Here is a 17,804-nt window from a genome sequence, read left to right on the forward strand (position 1 = left end):
GACTGGTGCCTAATCTGCTGTGACAGATAAAAAGATAAAAAGGTCAGAAAGAGATGAAACTCCATCATTCATTGGCTGAGTACTTGGTTACAGTAGGTCAACAATAACATTTATTAAAGTACCTGTTCCGACTTACATACAAATTCAACTGAAGTACAAACCTTGCAGTCCCTATCTCGTGCGTAACCCAGGGACTGCCTGTACATCCTTTAAAGGAATGCTCCATCCAAAAAATGATATTCTTTTAATGTTACTTATTCCACATACTTGGTAGTAGTAACACAAAAAAAATGCACACCTCATGTTTTCATGTGAAGAGACATAAAATAAAGGTTATAGCAACCAGTGCCATGAACAATAATGTGAAAAACTTCCACTGAAAAAAAATCTCACATTACTTGTGTCACATTATCCACATACCAGTTATTTAGTCATATGCTCAAAATGTACAAAATGCATGCTTTTTCCTAAAATGTTGTTAGTTATTTGCAGAATTATCAGCATAAAGATAAACGGGGAAAAATAAAGCCTCATGGGATTGACTTTCTGGATTGAAGACAGGATTCTTAACCAACAACTGAGGAGGAGAACTCCAAAATAATCAATATCGAGACACTGAGAAATTAAGTCTATCCTAGATGCAACAGGTACAAGGGAAGAACTAGACTTGGAGGTGTAAGAAATAAAAAAAAAAAGTTCACATCAGAAAACACTCAAGCAACAAAAAGAAGCCCAACAGCAGACCCTTGGACTGGGAATGAACATGTAAGTAAAAAGGAGATGTCTGTCTAATAGCTATAATTTATTACAGAGCAAAGGTTGAAATGGAGGTAGCACTGCCACCTCACATATTCAACATTCTAGGTCAAGCACAGTCACTGTCTCAGTGTAGTTTGTACTTTCTCTCTGACTCAGTGAGTTTTTCCCCTATATCACACATGCATTTTTTTTTTTTTTTTTTTAAGTTATGTTCAGGGTGTAGTACGTATTGCTTACATCCCACAAAATGCCCATATAATCAGTCAGTATTATACTTCTCTTCCCTAGCATTGGCAGTAGTGAATCAGGAAAAAGTAGAGATGAAATCTATCAATTAACACTATTCTACTTCATGATGGTGCCCACTTCAATAAGAGATGGATAGCCAAGACTGCTCTGCAAATCGGAGGACTCAAAACAAAACCAAACCAACCCTATTGAACAGGTCTGGTCCATTACAACTATCTGTTCCATAATGTGAAGAGTTATATCCTTTGGACTTGCTATGCCAATGATGAAGACACTAACAACACAAAATGTTTTATCTGACTGGTACAGTAAAGTGTTGTGGGGGTTACAACAAGTGTCTTAGTGCTCATGGGTGTTGTATTGAAAAATAAAACCTACTTTACTTTGGCTTCCTTTAGTAGATGAAGAACTCAAAACTCTTTGAAAACATCATGGAAATGTTGTGGAAAAACAACAAAGATGTAATTACTTAGAATTACTTACGCTTTTTCAACTTGGGCATTCGGGGTTTTGTTTCCACCCAAACTGGTAATGGTGGCATTGTTGTTATTGTTTCCCTCAATAGGAAGTTTTTTAGCCAGTATGGATCGAGCTTTGTCTTTATCGGTGATGTCTATGGCAATACTTGGAGTCGACCACCGGTTTGTTGAAGGACTGACCACTGTGGCAGGGCTTGTTTCAAAGAATTTATCCCTTGCTACCTTTGTCTTCTCTGCTGACGAGGACCATGGTTTAGCTGGGGATGTTACATCAGCTGGTTTAAGGTTCACGTTCATCACTGTTGACTGACGTGGTGCTGGTGTAGGCACAGGGGTGATTTGTTTGGTTGGTACCACAGAGTTGAAAACTGGACTGGGCTGGACACTTGACCCTGTTGCAGGCTTAAGCTTGTTTAGGCTGTTTTGGTGAGATGTGCACACAAAGGTTCCAGGATCAGGCCCAGGACGGTACGTTCCCACAAGCAGAATCACTGAGCATTGTTTGCACCTGGACATTAAAACAAATAAGTAAAATTAATAAAGCATTAGTGGTCACCATCCCAAAACTCTGATCAGGAACCCAAACAGAAACATGCTAATCACTGCAAAATACCTATTAAACTCAGGACTGTGTAATCCACTTAGTCTCAGAATTCCATGGGGAGATACTTAAAGTAAACCAGTTCCAAGAGTAGCAGAAGAGGAATAACTGTACCCAATTCTGTCCATACAGTTACAAATTGAAGATATTCAAGACTACCTAAATTTCAAATCTATCTAATCATTATACCATTCTACCCTGTTTTGCCTGGAAGCAATATAGTTTATGGTCCAAAATAAAAAAAGCAGATCTGACACTTACGATCACCTCATCGTGGCAGAACGACATGTATGGTTTTACTATTATTAGTGCTTCCGAGCTTGTTATGCTCTTGCAAAATTTTATTGTGAACAGAAGTGTAGGATATAGGGAAATAGAAGTAATTATGCAGTTGAGATAATTATTACTGTTTAACAAATTGTTCTTATGTAGAATGCACCTCAGTCATAACATATAACTCCATCGCTAAGAAATGAGAGCACACACAGCCTCTTAATACTCCTCCCCGAGCGCTCCTGGCAGAGACCCACAAAGCATCTACCCACTCTCACTCCTGCCATCTCAAAAGACTTGTCACTCCAGCTCAAGCACAGATCTCATCACAATGGGTCATTAACTTGATTATTATTTGCCCTAGACAAACATTGAACAGGACCATTTTGTTCATAAAATGAGCATTTAGAAAAGAGAGAAAATATTTTTGATATGATCAACTGTTAAAATGTAATTGACTGGCACAAGTAAAAATCTTTTTAAAACTTGCTTAAATGTTTAGAAACTTCAGTAAATACTTTTGTTAAGACAAACATTTGAAATGGTTGTTGTTTTATTACATAGCAGGTTCAAATTCACAAGTGCGCAACCACAACACATCATATTGTGTTCTGGAGAGGTTGAGGTTAAAAGGTGGAATGATCCAGCGAAAATGGCAACTTTTAGCGAGGTCGTCTCAGTTAAAACTTTTTTCTAGATATTTACATGTAGAAAATCTAACATTTTAATAGTCCACATTTAAATGTTGACAAAGCCAGAAATAACTGCAAAAGTTTTCTAGAAATATGTGAAGTGGTTTTTACATGATGCTCGACCAGGCAGAAAAAAGTTTCACCTTATATACTGTGTATATAGATTGAAAGAACTGTCTATTGAAAAGATGAAAATGTATTCAGAGTTCAATCTATTTCCCCCCACAGACTTGCCACATCAGTTTTAGAATGGGAAACAATCACCTCACCTAGCATTGAAGGCAGCATCAAAATGTAGCATCTCCAAAACAAAAAATGTGGAGCGCAGAGTCCTAAAGATTAGTAAATCATTCATAAAACAGTTTCGATTTTATAAGTTCTCACAGCACATCGTCACCACCAGAGGAGACAAATGTGCTTCACTATGGATGTTTATTTAAGTTGTAACATTCACACTTGTGACAAACACACCAAACAACAGGGGGTTATTCCATTAAAATGCACTTGTGAAATCGAGCCTTAGTTGAGTAAGCCCTGTTTGAATAAGTCTCGTTTTCCAGTAGAGGCTCCACTGGTTCCATGAACACAAAATGTTTCACATTAACTCAAGAGACACGTGCTTTGTGGAATACCAGATCTCAGGGACTCTTTTTCAAACTCATCATACTTGAAAATTACCGCAGTTAAGGAAGGACACAAGACGTTGACTTCATTGGCGACCTTGCTTTGGATAACTGAAAAACTAAATTTAATAAATATTAATGTATTTACAGGTCATGTGATCAGTTTTGTGAAGAGACATGACTGGTACCATCACTGTATATGTAATGGAAAAAAATGTCACACTGCTCAGAAAGACAAAGGTTTACAAGTGGGTGGAAGGAACAACAAAACAATAAGCCTGACATTAAGCTTGTGGTCCACAAATTCTTATATAAAAGGTCAGTCAGTCAGTCAACTTCCAACCCGCTATATCCTAACACAGGGTCACGGGGGTCTGCTAGAGCCAATCCCAGCCAACACAGGGCATCAGCCCACCACAGGACACACACTAGGGACAATTTAGGATCGCCAATGCACCTAATCTGCATGTCTTTGGACTGTAAGAGGAAACAGGAGCACCCAGAGGAAACCAACACAAACACGGGGAGAACATGCAAACTCCACGCAGGGAGGACCCTGGAAGCGTACCTGGGGCTTCTTACTGCGAGGCAGCAGCGCTACCACTGCGCCACCGTTCCGCCCTTAAATAAAGGTGAACTTCCAAATATTTTGCTTCCACTTTAAACTTTTTTTTTTTTAATTTCTATTTTTTTGCAGCTTTTTACTGCCATACCAAAGAGATTTATGTACATTTCTATTTCGAGAGCTCTGATTAACAACATTTTTGGGTGGCATTTTAGAACACCTCCAAAAGATTGGGTTCAAATCCAACACTGCCTGGTTACTATCAATGTGGACCTTGCATTACCCCCATTTCTTGTAGAGATTTTTCACTAGGTACATCAATTTCCCTCCTATATCGCAAAATAATTTGTTTTTGCCTAATTAATTCAATAACCTTATACCTGGCACTACCTGGAGATGCACTGTTTCCTAAGTAACTTTGTAAAATGAATTAACAAATGAATGAAATTTAAAAGGTAATATCACGTTCTATGCAACCACATTACATAATCAAGTGAATGCTTTCTGCTACAAGGTCCATCTACTAGTGAACCTGGGTAGGATTAAGCAAGCTTAGAAGTGGATAAATAGAAGAAAAAACAACATACTGTAAGTATAAGGCATCAAACTAAAAGGAGCTGTTGCCAACATTTTATTTTAATTCTTATCTAAAGTTATTTGGACATTCTGTCAAAAAATATACAATTCCTTTAAAAGAATGTAATTAATTAAAACTTTATACGCTAACCTTCCTATTTCCCATTTTGCTCTTTCTTGGAAAACTTTGAAGGCTTTGCAGAAATATTTACTTTGTGTCTACGATAGTCATTTTTGTCTGTTTCCTGCGGAAAACATCCTCATCAATAACGCATGGCTTGACAAAAATAGAAAAACCCTCTGATTCCTGACAATCTGACAGTGTTACATTCACAATAGCTTCACCGAATACAGAGGCAGTTATACTCCTCTGGTTCAACAAACACTGTGTGGAGTTTGTCTCTTATTGTATCAGCAAGCATTCAAGTATTCTTCCAGATGGAGCCAGGAAGAGTTTTTTGTAGTTCATTAAACCATCAACTACCAAAAACACCACTACTCCCTGAAGTTGCTGGTATTAACATAGAGCAGTTTGGGTTATTTGGACAACCAACTCAATTTAAAGGTGCTCTCTGACAGCTCCACATCACTCAATTATAAAAACACAATGAAAAGTAAAAACAATACTGAAAGACACTCAACCAGAGATGTTAACTGTCCTGTACTGTCATTTCTCAAAGTAAGAATGCATTAATAGGGTGTTGCACTATGCTAGCCAACATGGATGCAATGAGAAGTCAGTAAAATTTAAAAAAGATTAACACATAGATTTGTAATCAATGAGGTTTATTAAAAGTAGTACCATATTCAAAATAAAGTTAGGAATGAAAGAAATAAACACATCCAAGCATTTCAGCATTAGACCCATCCCATGTTTAGACACTTTCATACTGCATAGTCATTCAACAAGTTTCAACAAGGGTTGGAATTCGTCTTTCACAATGTGAGATTGCAAGGGTTGATACTGAAATGAGTGGTATATGAAGGGTGCATAGTCGGCTAAGAGTTCACACACAATTTACACACAAAAGAGTATCTTCCCACCTGAAGCAATTTCTGTGATACAGCTTCCCATCCACTAGGTGTCGCTGTACCAAGTGGACGTGGTTCTTGCACACAACACAGGTACTGCTGAGGGTGCCAGATCGGTTTGTACTTTCCACCAATACTTTCTTCTGCAAGTAAACAAAAGGAGGGAAAAAAACAATTTTAAATGTTCATGAGTTACAGGCATCACAGACACACCTGAGAATTCTCTAGTAACAGAAAATAGAGAGGACAAGTACTTGTTGACATTTGTTTGCATGTTTGAAATTAAAACATACAAGAGCAAATAAAATGTTAATCAACCATTAACTAGAATTTATTAAAAAAAGGCTGTTTGTGTAAGGCCCATTTATGTTACCAGTGTACTAACGGGGTTAGGATTAGGGTAGGGGATAAAAGCATTACTGCTTGGTGTTGGCTCACTACGCCCCTCATTAACAAATTAAGTTGTCCTAGTTCAAAATAAAATTATCCGGAATTCATCCACTAAAATAAATCAAGCCTATTAATAATTAAAACCATAAATATTATAAATAGGTAACTTTAATCAATAAACCCAAAAGGAAGATAAAAAAATAAGAATTAACCTTTTTCACTATCTATCTTTCATTAAGTCCATCCGGGTAATACGTCCCTAATGCATTAATCCAAACGCTTTCCTTCCTTAATCTCATTCTCTTATTCCAAATTTACATTTTGCTCCAACCCATGCATAATTGGCTGATGTGACTCTTCTGAAAAATGTTGATACAGAACAGTTTGTTTTGTTTGATTTGTATCAATATTAAATGCTACACAACATTTTCTCTAAGGGAATTTTTTGTTTCTCCAATGTAACTCCTCCCACAATTTTTGCACTCAATGGCATAAATACAGTTCTTCAAAACGAAATAACTCAAAAAGAAAATGCCAATTTTCCAAAAATTTCAGATTTATTCTAATTATTTTTATTCACAAATGGAACCACCCAGTCTGCTGGATGTGTCCTTTTCATTTTGTTGACACATGAGGTGTGTACCATCATATCCTTTAAATTTAAATTTCTCCTATAAGCTATTATTAATTTGTAACCCTGTAAAGGTAAAAAGCCAATTCACAACCTCTGAAATTTTGTCGTAAAATCCTAACTGTATTTTGAGCTAGATCTGTATTTTGCCATTGTGTTGTGTTAAGTGAACCTATGCAAGAGGCCAAACCCAGAGAATCTAATAAATTATTCTGTTCTACTATTTCCTCTCCCAGTGTTTGTCCTATAAATAACTCCTCTCTGCCCTCATCCTCCCATTTCCTATCCAACCAGATCCCTGTCCGCCTCTCTCCCTCTATTTTGAAATTTAAGTAAAAAATTAATTCAATCATCGTATGCTAGAAAAAATGTATCTTTTTTTGAGAAAACATAAAATTACAGGTCCATTCATCATCCAGCCCCCAAACCACCTCCCTTTCCCATAAATCAAGAACCTCCCATCTAAACCCCCAAATTCTAAAAGGATCCCAAAACTAACTCCCTTCGTTCCTCCTCATTAACCACAACCCATCCTCTTCCGAGATCACACTCAGATCCAAAGTCAATAAATTAATCATATTAGAACCCTAATAATAAAATATTATTAAATTCAGTATTGGGGATGGGTAGGTCCTCTATATTATTTGACCTATCCCTAAAGGTAGGGTTAAATTTAGGCCATATGATGGAAGTGTTATTAAGATTAGGGCTAGGGATCGGCAGATTAGCCCCGATCAAAGGTGAATTATTAAGGTTAGGGTTAAAGAGGGTCAGATCATCTCCAACAATTATTTTACTCCTGAAATAAGATCCTAATGACTGGGAATTATTATAATTAGGGCTCAGGGTCAATCTCTTAACAAGGGATTAGGTTAGGAATAGGCAAGGAAGAGAGGGGATTTTTAAGGTGGGGGGGGTTAGATCATCTTTTTTTATAGGTAAAATTAAGATTAGGCGTTATAAAAAAGGAATTATTAAGATTAGGGTTAGGGGTCAGCCCATTAACATCATGGACCAGATTAAGATTAGGCAAAAGAAAAGGGGGGTTGTTAAGGTCAGGGTTGGGGAGGAGCAGATCCTCTTTATTAACTGTATTTGTAGGGTTATGATCAAGAGTACACAACATGAGAGGAGATTATTAGGGTTATGGGGCACCCAATTAACTTCAGGGATAGATTTAAAGTTAAGTAAAAAGGAGGGAGGGTAACTAGGTTTAAGGTAAAGGAGGGGGCGGTGACCTTCAATAGCCATAATCTCATCAAGTTTAAGACTAGATGACCTACAAGAGAAATAATTAAAATTAGGGTCAACCAATTAACATCAGGGACCAGGTTCTGAATATGCAAGAAATCCGGGGTTTTGAAATTAGAAGTGAGAAGGGAATGATGCTCTGCAAAAAATTGACTGGAGTCGAGATGAGAAAGACCAAGCAAAGGGACATCACTAAAGTAATCTTTAAGAAAAAAAGGAAGAAAAGTACTGGTAGTTGGAATCTAACCAATATTCGAATCTACACTTATTGTACTTCAAATTAAAAAAAAAAAAGATTACTATAATGTTATTCTGAGATTTGCAAAAAATTAAGGTAAAAAAAAAAAATGGTAAGGTGAGGTTAACATCCCAGCATGGTATAAATGGATGAAAGGAATAAAGAAAAGGACAAGTAGAATCTTGTAATAAATTGTTTTGTAAAGAAATTATATAATTAAAGAGATAAGAATCAATCCAGGATGAAAGTGAAATCAATTAGGGTTAGGGCACCCTCCCTTTCATCCCATCTCAAGTTTTTTACTTCCATACTTCCAGAAAGCACCAAAATGTACAAAAACTATGTTCTTAATTTCCTCCTTCCTTCCTTCCGTTATCCTGCCCCTGCCTGCCACTTATCCTTTATGCTTTTCTATAATCTTTCTGAACTGCAGTCCTAATTGGTTATTCTAAAAGAACAAAAAAAGGAAGGCACTGTGGAAGAAATATTCTTATATCTATATTTGCAAAACACCTTCCACCTTTTGTTATCTATCCATTGTGAGAGGGGACTTGTGTGATCATATTTGCTTACGCTCATGTATTTGGATTTTATTATGTACTAGCAAAATACCTGCGCTTCGCAGCGGAGAAGTAGTGTGTTAAAGAAATTATGAAAAAGAAAAGGAAACATTTTAAAAATAACGTAACATGATTGTCAATGTAATTGTTTTGTCACTGTTATGAGTGTTGCTGTCATCAAGGATTTGATTATTATTTCTTTCAATCAGGTTCGTATTTGGGGGACATGTTGTGTTCACGTTACATTCCGTGTTTGTCAACCGTTGTAAAGATAACAGGTTTCACTCATCGAAGTGTTCACTACCCAAATCGCTACTCGTGAATCTAAGATGTTTAACAGGCATTCCCGGTATTAACTTGTGGATTTGCCTGCGAATATTTAGTGGCAGCGTGTCTATGAACTTGTGGAATTGCCTGCAAGTATTTAGCGGCAGCGTCTCTATGAAGTTGTGGATTTGCCTGCGAGTATTTAGCAACAGCAGGTCTATTAACGTGTGGATTTTTCTGTGAGTATTTGGCGGCAGCGTCACAAAGTTGTTTTCGTCTAGCTGCATCAGAAAATGTACCACAACGTCTGACACACCTTTTTGCGGTTTTCTCACAGCTTGGATTCCTGCTGTCATAATCGGTTTGAGTTTCATGGTTTGTTTCAATTACGACAGTATTTGCAGGACTTGTGTTGAAGTGACATTCGGCATCTGTCAAGCGTTGTAAGCATACAACCGGCTTCATCGATAACTTCGCATCCAGCTTTTGAGAGTTGAAACATTCATAAACATCAAAGTGTCCACTACTCAAATCGTCACCAGTGAATCTAAGATGTTTAAGAAGCATTGGCGGTTCTCCAAAGGTGTAAAATATTTCGCCATTTCAGTACACTTGAAAGCGACAACCGAACAATTCAGCGGCAGCCATCAACTCACATGCAGAACCATAGGTGAAGGGCTTAAGCATTTCACTCTTATAGTGCTCCTGTGTAGTATAATTATCTCCTGTACCATCATCAGTCCACACCTTGAACCTGTCCCAGTCATTCAATACATAAGACACAATGTTCCTCCGGATATCAAGATTGAGCCTGATATGGCCGTGTAGTATGAAACACAGAGAATGTAAAAGGCAGGCAGCATCTCCGGGCATGGAAACCACTCGGTAAGTGACAGTTCTTTGATCGATGGTGATCACCTCGATAGACATGTTAATAGGGGTACGGCTGGAATGATAAAGGAAATGGGTACCTGAACAGTAAACTAAGTCTAAAATACCTACACAATAACTATAATCGTAATAAACGAACAATAAAACAGCAGAGAAGCCATGGATTAAATAAAAAAGCTGCAGTTATCAGCTCGGAGATGTGAATACCATGGCGAACCAAGGAAGGGAATGAAGAGACCGGAGCGAAGTACGGCCTTATATGGGCAGGCAGTCAATTACGTGAGAGGCGTGGGGATGGGGGATGCAACGCCGCCTCACACGGCGACCGAGCTGCAGGCTATGGACGTAAATATGTACGCAAGTAGGATTCAGTTATGACCGTTACGTGTAGAATTTCGAAATGAAACCTGCTTAACTTTTGTAAGTAAGCTGTAAGGAAAGGGAAGTTGGAGAATTAGTGATGAGTCAGTCAGTCAGCCAGCCAGTCAGTCAGTGAGGGCTTTGCCTTTTATTAGTATAGATTGTATTATGGATTACTTTTATATAAGTTAGCATACTTTTTTATACTATTAAACACCTGTTAAGTCGTCAACGTACCCTATAATGGCACCGGTTTTGTGTTATGGAGTGGGATAACAACCAAGCAACAAATGATAATTACCTTATAAGAAACCACATATATTATTTATTTACTGGAGAGTAAGGATGCCACGATACCAGAATTTTTGTATCTGATACCAAAACCAGCGAAATTTTCTAATACCTCGGTAAATACAGAAATCCAATTCAATGGGATCTTATTAAAGTAACTCCTTTACTGAAATGCACAATACTATGACTTTTTCTGAAATGCACTATAAAATATATAAATACCAACAGTAACAACAGCTATAAATATGGGTATATCCATCAAGTAATTACCCAAACATCACTTAAATAAAAAAGTTTTGTCATACATACATATCAAAATATAATGCAGGGCTTGAACATTAATGCTTGGCAGAGATGGGGCCCTACCAGTGTAACAACAAATATGGGTTTAAATTATCTTGGGGGGCAGTGGCCATATGTAATGTGGGCGCTGGGGCACCACCATTCTTCAAATATTTTAAAAACACAACTTAAAATTTATTGGGTAATCTATACTAATAAAAGGCAAAGCCCTCACTCACTCACTCACTCATCACTAATTCTCCAACTTCCCGTGTGGGTGGAAGGCTGAAATTTGGCAGGTTCATTCCTTACAGCTTCCTTACAAAAGTTGGGCAGGTTTTATATCGAAATTCTACGCGTAATGGTCATAACTGGAAGCAGTTTTTCTCCATTTACTGTAATGGAGATGAGCTTCAACGCCGTGGGGGCGGAGTTTCGTGTGACATCATCACGCCTCCCACGTAATCACGCAGTACATAGAAAACCAGAAAGAGCTCAAAAAAGCGCTTAAGAAAACATGCATTATATAATTGAGAAGGCAGCGAAACAATAAGAAGCGAGCGAGTGACATATACAACCATATTCATGAGTTCTGCTACTGAAACAAAGCACGATGTAACCTACACTTTAAATTAAGTTCATAGACAGGCTGCCGCTGGCGTTTGTAATTTAGTGCCTGCCCATATAAGGCCGGCCGTCAGCGGCAATCCAATAGCAAACTGCCACGGGTAAATATTCACGGGTGAAGGACTGTGCTTATGGAGAGGAAGATGAGATGGTCAGGGTGGTGTTTGACACAAACTCAGCGAAACTGCGAGAGAAAGTTTTAAGTGCCAGGACTAAGGTAACATTAAATACAGCCACGGACATAGCACGAGATGGCACCAGCACAGCTGGGAACCTTCGATGCATGTACACCGAGCGGCTCACGTGAACTGGCGCGAGTGCACAGATAAAAGCAACAGTTCCAAAGAGCGCTGAACAAAACCGAATTACACAATTGAAAAGGCAGCAAAAATATGAAGCGCCTGATAAGCATATTCATAAATCCAGCTACTGCGGAAACAAAGCACACGGTGGAAAAAGTCAATGTCCCGCTAAAGGAAGACAGTGTAAAAAAAACCCGTGCATGCAGTGTGTCAGGTCTCAGATAAAGAAGAAGACGAGCTGTTTATTGATGCAGTAAGAAACGAATCGATGAAAGAAACCTGTCATCTTTACAACGATTGACAAACACGGAATGTAACTTGAACACAACACATCCTACAAATACGAACCTGATTGAAAGAAATAATGATAATCAAATCCTTGATGACAGCAACACTCAGTAACACTCACAAAACAAATACTGTATATTGACAGTCATGTTACGTTATTTTTAAAATGTTCCCTTTTCTTTTCTACCTTTTTTAACACACTACTTCTCCGCTGCGATACGCGGGTATATATATATATATATATATGTATATATATATATATCCCGCTCTACATACTCGAATAATGGATACTTTATTCGCCATCAATGATTGTTTTGGTAAAGCCATACTCAGTGTATTCATTAGATGAACGGTAAAAAGTAAGAGCGAGGGGAGGATGACTCATTGAGGCATGCAGGCTGTAGTGCGTCAACTCTATCTGAATTGCGATCACATTTGAAAAACATATCTTTTCAAGTTCTATTTAGTCCATATGTGTCAAACTCAAGGGCGGGCCACATCCGCCCGGCGCAATTATATCCGCCCGAGATCATTTTATATACTGTATTATTGTTATTAAAGCCCGGTATATGAAGCGCTGGTAACACAATAAACTACAGATCCCATAATGCAGCGCTTCAGCTGCCTTGCATCAGGGTAACCTGAATGCAAATCAGAAGATACAGAAAACAGCATAATTAAATAAGAATCTGACACTTCAGCGGACGTTTTAACCCGGGCACAATCACAAAGTGATTTCAAGTGAAGCTGCTTTTATGGGAGACACAAATGCACCAGTTCACCTTGCCCCACTTTCCCTGTTGCCAAGTACTGTTAAACCAAGTCGTCACTACGGTGTTCCCAAATACGCACTTTGCTGATAAACTGAGCGCACTGAGTTTGCACGGCGCATTGGTGACTTTGATGAACAAAAAAAGTCCGTCTACATGCGGCTCGAACCTTGTGCATGTTTGGTAGCACATATCTGTGTGAGAAGCTCTTCTCAGTGATAAAGACTAACAAAACAGCACACAGGAGTCGCCTCACTGATGAGCACCTGCAATCCATCCTGAGAATCTCCACAACACAGAACCTCACACCAAACAGAAACGAACCTGTGGCCAAAAAAAGATGCCAGGCGTCCAGCTGTAAAATGACATGAGCAAAGACAACTGAATGATTTGATTTGTTATTGCACGTAAGAGCGGGAGTCAAACGTTTTAACAAACAGCGTATTGCACTGATACTGAAATAGCTGTGTGTGTGTGTATATATATATATTTGTGTGTATATATATGTATGTATATATGTGGATATGTATAGATAGAGATATATATATATATATATATATATATATATATATATATATATATATATATATATATATATATATATATATATATATATGACAACAACACTCATCACTCACAACAGTGACAAAACAATTACATTGACAATCAGGTTACGTTATTTTCAAAATGTTTCCTTTTCTTTTCATTGCTTCTTTAACACACTACTTCTCCGCTGCGAAGCGCGAGTATTTTGCTAGTGCAAAATAATCATGAAATAATTTTTTTATTTCCATAAATGTGCCTGGTATCAGCACATGTCAGCATCCATTAAAAATTGGTTCCAACTTGTATGTTTAACTTCTGTGTGAATACATACATTTCCTGAGTGAAGGATGTCGGCAACTTCAAGTGGAACTTGAGAAATCAAAGAAAATTTGGTTATTTCTTTAATGAAAAATTCCTTCACAAATCATTCACTTGAAGAAAAGAAGAAGAATATAAAAGGTGCTTGGACTGGACCAACCTGACTTAGGAATTCAGCAGCAGGCAATTGATTGAGGTTAAGCTTACACACATGATTTTTCCCGTTCTTGCTATTAAAACCGGGTTGTTTCACTGGATGTGGTTTTTTACTTTCTCCATTTGTTGTTTCAAAGTGTCGGTATACAAACTTAGTGGACAATGACAGGGTTCTGAGACCTAAAACATCTTTCTGAAAAATGCAAGTAGTCACGGTCATCTAGACACTGGTGTTTTTCAACCACTGACAGCTACCCAGGTGTCCCGTGGAAAAAGTGTAGCGCACTTGGGTCTGAACCTAAGAGAGACAAGCTCCACAGGTAGTCGAGACCACTCCGAGAAGTGCTAGAGTCTAACTGTCTGGGAGTGTGGTCACCTGCGAGTCTCTCAAGACCAACTGATAGTCAGCTTCTCCAGTTGTCCCACCTCTTCGGACAGTTGAGCACATGTATGAGATTGAATTAGTTTGTGGTAGTAAAATAGTGGTGTGCCTTGGGATGTTTTTGGTTACAAGCAGTGCGCCACCAAAGAAAAACACTTGTGAAACAATGATCTAGACATTAGCAGGAGGATAAATGGTTTTGGGAGGCTTAATGAAATGACTCAATTTTATCAGAAAGTAACTGAGAAATTTTCAGGCCTGCAGGAAAGGTGAGCAAAATTTATGTTCAAAGAAATACAAGTACTGTATACTGATCGTAAAGGCAGTGGGTATAGTACAAGACAGGTTGGGAGGGGAGTTATGTTTTAAGATGTGGGGGTCTTATAATGTGAAGCTTGCATAAAACTGTGAAAACTGGCAGCAAGTGTAAAATAAAATTAGGGTGGGGATGACTGTGGGTGTAGTAAATAAACAGATGCAAGATTTGAGGAAAATTATTGGATTAGTGATTGTATGATATGGATTTATGGAATAAACTGGAAATGGGCAAGAAATGGGCGCTCTTATCACAGGCAAAATAAGATTTGGATTGGACTTATGCTGTGGATGTGTTATAGGACAGAAAGAAGCCAACATTACTAGAAGATAACTGAGGTAGGGGTGCAGACATTATGGTGAGGGTTTTCGTAAAATGGGGAAAAGGGGCAAGCTGTCAGAAGATTAGGCAATTTAGAGACAGGTGTAGTATACAATTTGGGTGGCAGTTGCACCAGTTCCTTTCCACATCTACAGGGAAAGTTATGAGAAGAATAAGGGAACTCTGGATGTCATGGCACAGTAGAAATGGGAAAGCTGGTGTCAAACTGGACAGCATGGATTTATCCTATGGGTTTGGTACTGGACAGGTTAAGATGTGCATTGACAGTATGAGGAGGACCACGAGAGCATGTGGAATGACGAGATAGATAGATGTGAAAGGCACTATATAATAGTTAAGTGCTGCTTCAATTTTCCCCCTCAAAAACTGCACCACTGCCCAAATGTTTTTCACCAGCCATCACTGTCAGGGGGGATTTCAGTATAGGGTTTATAAAGTATGATATCATCTTAAACTACCCAATTTATCGTAGCAAGTGTATATTTTACATTTATTCTCAGAGATTTTTTGTTCAGCAACTAAAAAAATACTGCTTAAAAATCCAAACTAAAAGCACAAATTCAAACATTATTAGATCTGTACTGTTGAATTAGTTATCTCCAAGATAATTTAGGATATTTCCATTTATGCCAACTCTTTAAAGCTGTTTTTTGTAACAACAAGATTTTGAAGTCAGGTTTGTCTGTGAACCACTCGGTTAGGCTTGTAATATTTGCTATTGTAAGATTTATATTTGCATCATTAGCTGGCTACATAAATATAACTAAAGAGTAATATTTCACAAATGAGTCAAATTTAATTCAAATTGCAAAGGTCAGAAATTCATGGCGCTTTGATTTTTAAGCCAGTCCCTCCTTTTTTAACATTTGTCCCAACTTTAAAGCTCCTTGTATTAATTCATCGCCTTTATTTAAGAACGTCTAGAAAACAGCCTATGTTTTACAATTCTCAATGCTTCCTACAAGAGTTTTCAGACTTTGTGAATGCTTATGCCTGCGTACAAATCCAGAATTAGAAAATTACTTAGGCTGTTGTTACCGCACCTCAATTAATTTATAACTAAGGCAGCATCACATTCTTCAACGTACCATTCAAATTATGATATGTGCTTTTACTTATGTCTTGTACTAATAAATGACATTTTGCCTTCAAAAGTAAAAGGAATGACACAATTTTGGTGCTTGCGGATTCATATTTAGAAATGAGCTAAGCTATTTTGCTTGTCCTACTAACTGCATGTTTTGACGATTACACATTGATGTTTACACAATACATGTCATATTAATAGGACACCGTGCCTTGCTCTTCAAAGCATTGAAATGCAAAATAAACAACATGTCATGGCTGGTGCAGACAAGCCAAATAGCCACTTCATTTGAATCTTGTCTCAATGTTTACTTGCTGTAACAGTTAGTGCAGCCAGTCCTCCCACATCCCACAGTCCTACATGATTAACTGTGGATGCATGCGACGTCCCTTCTGTGACTCTGAACTGTACAGAAAATGGATGGACGCTTGGACTGATGGCCATCTGTAGAAGTGCTCCGAACAATCAAAGAATGACTGCGAAGCCTCCGTTCATTTAATCGGGACTGTGTAGGCCTGTACTGAATAGCACTTATTCTTGTTATCATCTTCTGTTACAAATGTGTGACCATACAAGTTAAACATTTATGCCTCATTTGAATGTTAACTTATCTTAGTGGCACACAAGCAAAAGCTGGCCTATGTATTTCTTAGGATGTCCAGATTTTTCAAAGATGAAAATTGATATCTTCATGTAAAACTGATATTCATTTTTCCAATTAAACAATTTGACCAATTTAAATGTTTAGTTCACATTCACCAACTTTGTAAATTTTCCAAGGACTTGCAGAGTTATTATTTCTCTTCCACTAATAGCAAAAAATGAAAACCATATATTTTTTCAGCAAAAAAGACATTTGAACATCTGATGAAGACTACTACATGCATCATAACATATTAGAAGTCTTTCCTGGCTTTAAAAATGATCAGGTTAAAAGAAACTAGCCTCACCAAGTAGTCAATCACTTCTGTTGATCCCAGTTGTATTGTACATTTGGCTTAATACTCATTATGAGTCGAAAACATAGGTGTTGATTTTTTACATTTTTTATTTGTCAGTCAGTCAGTCAGTCATTTTACATTGTTGGGCATCTTTTGCACTTATAAAGTTGGTGTTGAATAATAAATGTGGCCCTGCCCAATCTTCCTAGCTGTCACATGTGCTTTTTTATACTGCACATGATTTGCACAGACTGCAGGGTCAGAACATACACATGTCATATGTGGTGATGTAGGTATGTTTGTTTACACACAGTCTAAGTAATGATAAAGACAAAATCCTGAACAATTTAAGGGGGTTTATAAATACTATTCAGCTCTCAAAAAAAAGAAGTATGTCTGGTCACCCTGTACCTATTCATCTGTCTATCAATTTAGTGTTCTTTGCAAATGATAGGACTGGATCAATCAAAATTATATTTATTTTATATTATATTATTTTATATTATTATAATTTTTATTTTATATTATATTATATATGTTTGATTTTTTTTTCCTCATAAATTTAATGGTTGTAAGAATCCTCTTCAGCTATGTGCCTAAGACAATTGCCTTTTAAATGGAAAAGTGAGAATGCGGTCCAGAGAAGAATGGAAACCTTTTGTGGAACAGTTAAAAAAAAAAAGTGGGCAGAAAAGGGATGCAATCTTAGAGGGACTGAA

The 17,804-nt window shown here is 37.6% G+C and overlaps 1 protein-coding gene across 1 annotated transcript in view; it reads right to left on the bottom strand.

Moving 5' to 3' along the window:
* The window catches only part of LOC120542237 (MICAL-like protein 2), a 120,137-nt gene that overhangs the window by 44,790 nt on the left and 57,543 nt on the right, over positions 1 to 17,804 (bottom strand). Inside the window, exons 5-6 of the mRNA XM_039774543.1 lie at positions 5,862 to 5,992; positions 1,492 to 1,995 (exon numbers count right to left, since the gene is read on the bottom strand). Coding sequence (XP_039630477.1) covers positions 1,492 to 1,995; positions 5,862 to 5,992 — 635 coding nt within the window. The remainder of the gene's footprint in view (positions 1 to 1,491; positions 1,996 to 5,861; positions 5,993 to 17,804) is intronic.

Source organism: Polypterus senegalus, chromosome 13 (assembly GCF_016835505.1).
Source record: "Polypterus senegalus isolate Bchr_013 chromosome 13, ASM1683550v1, whole genome shotgun sequence".
Taxonomy (NCBI): domain Eukaryota; kingdom Metazoa; phylum Chordata; class Cladistia; order Polypteriformes; family Polypteridae; genus Polypterus; species Polypterus senegalus.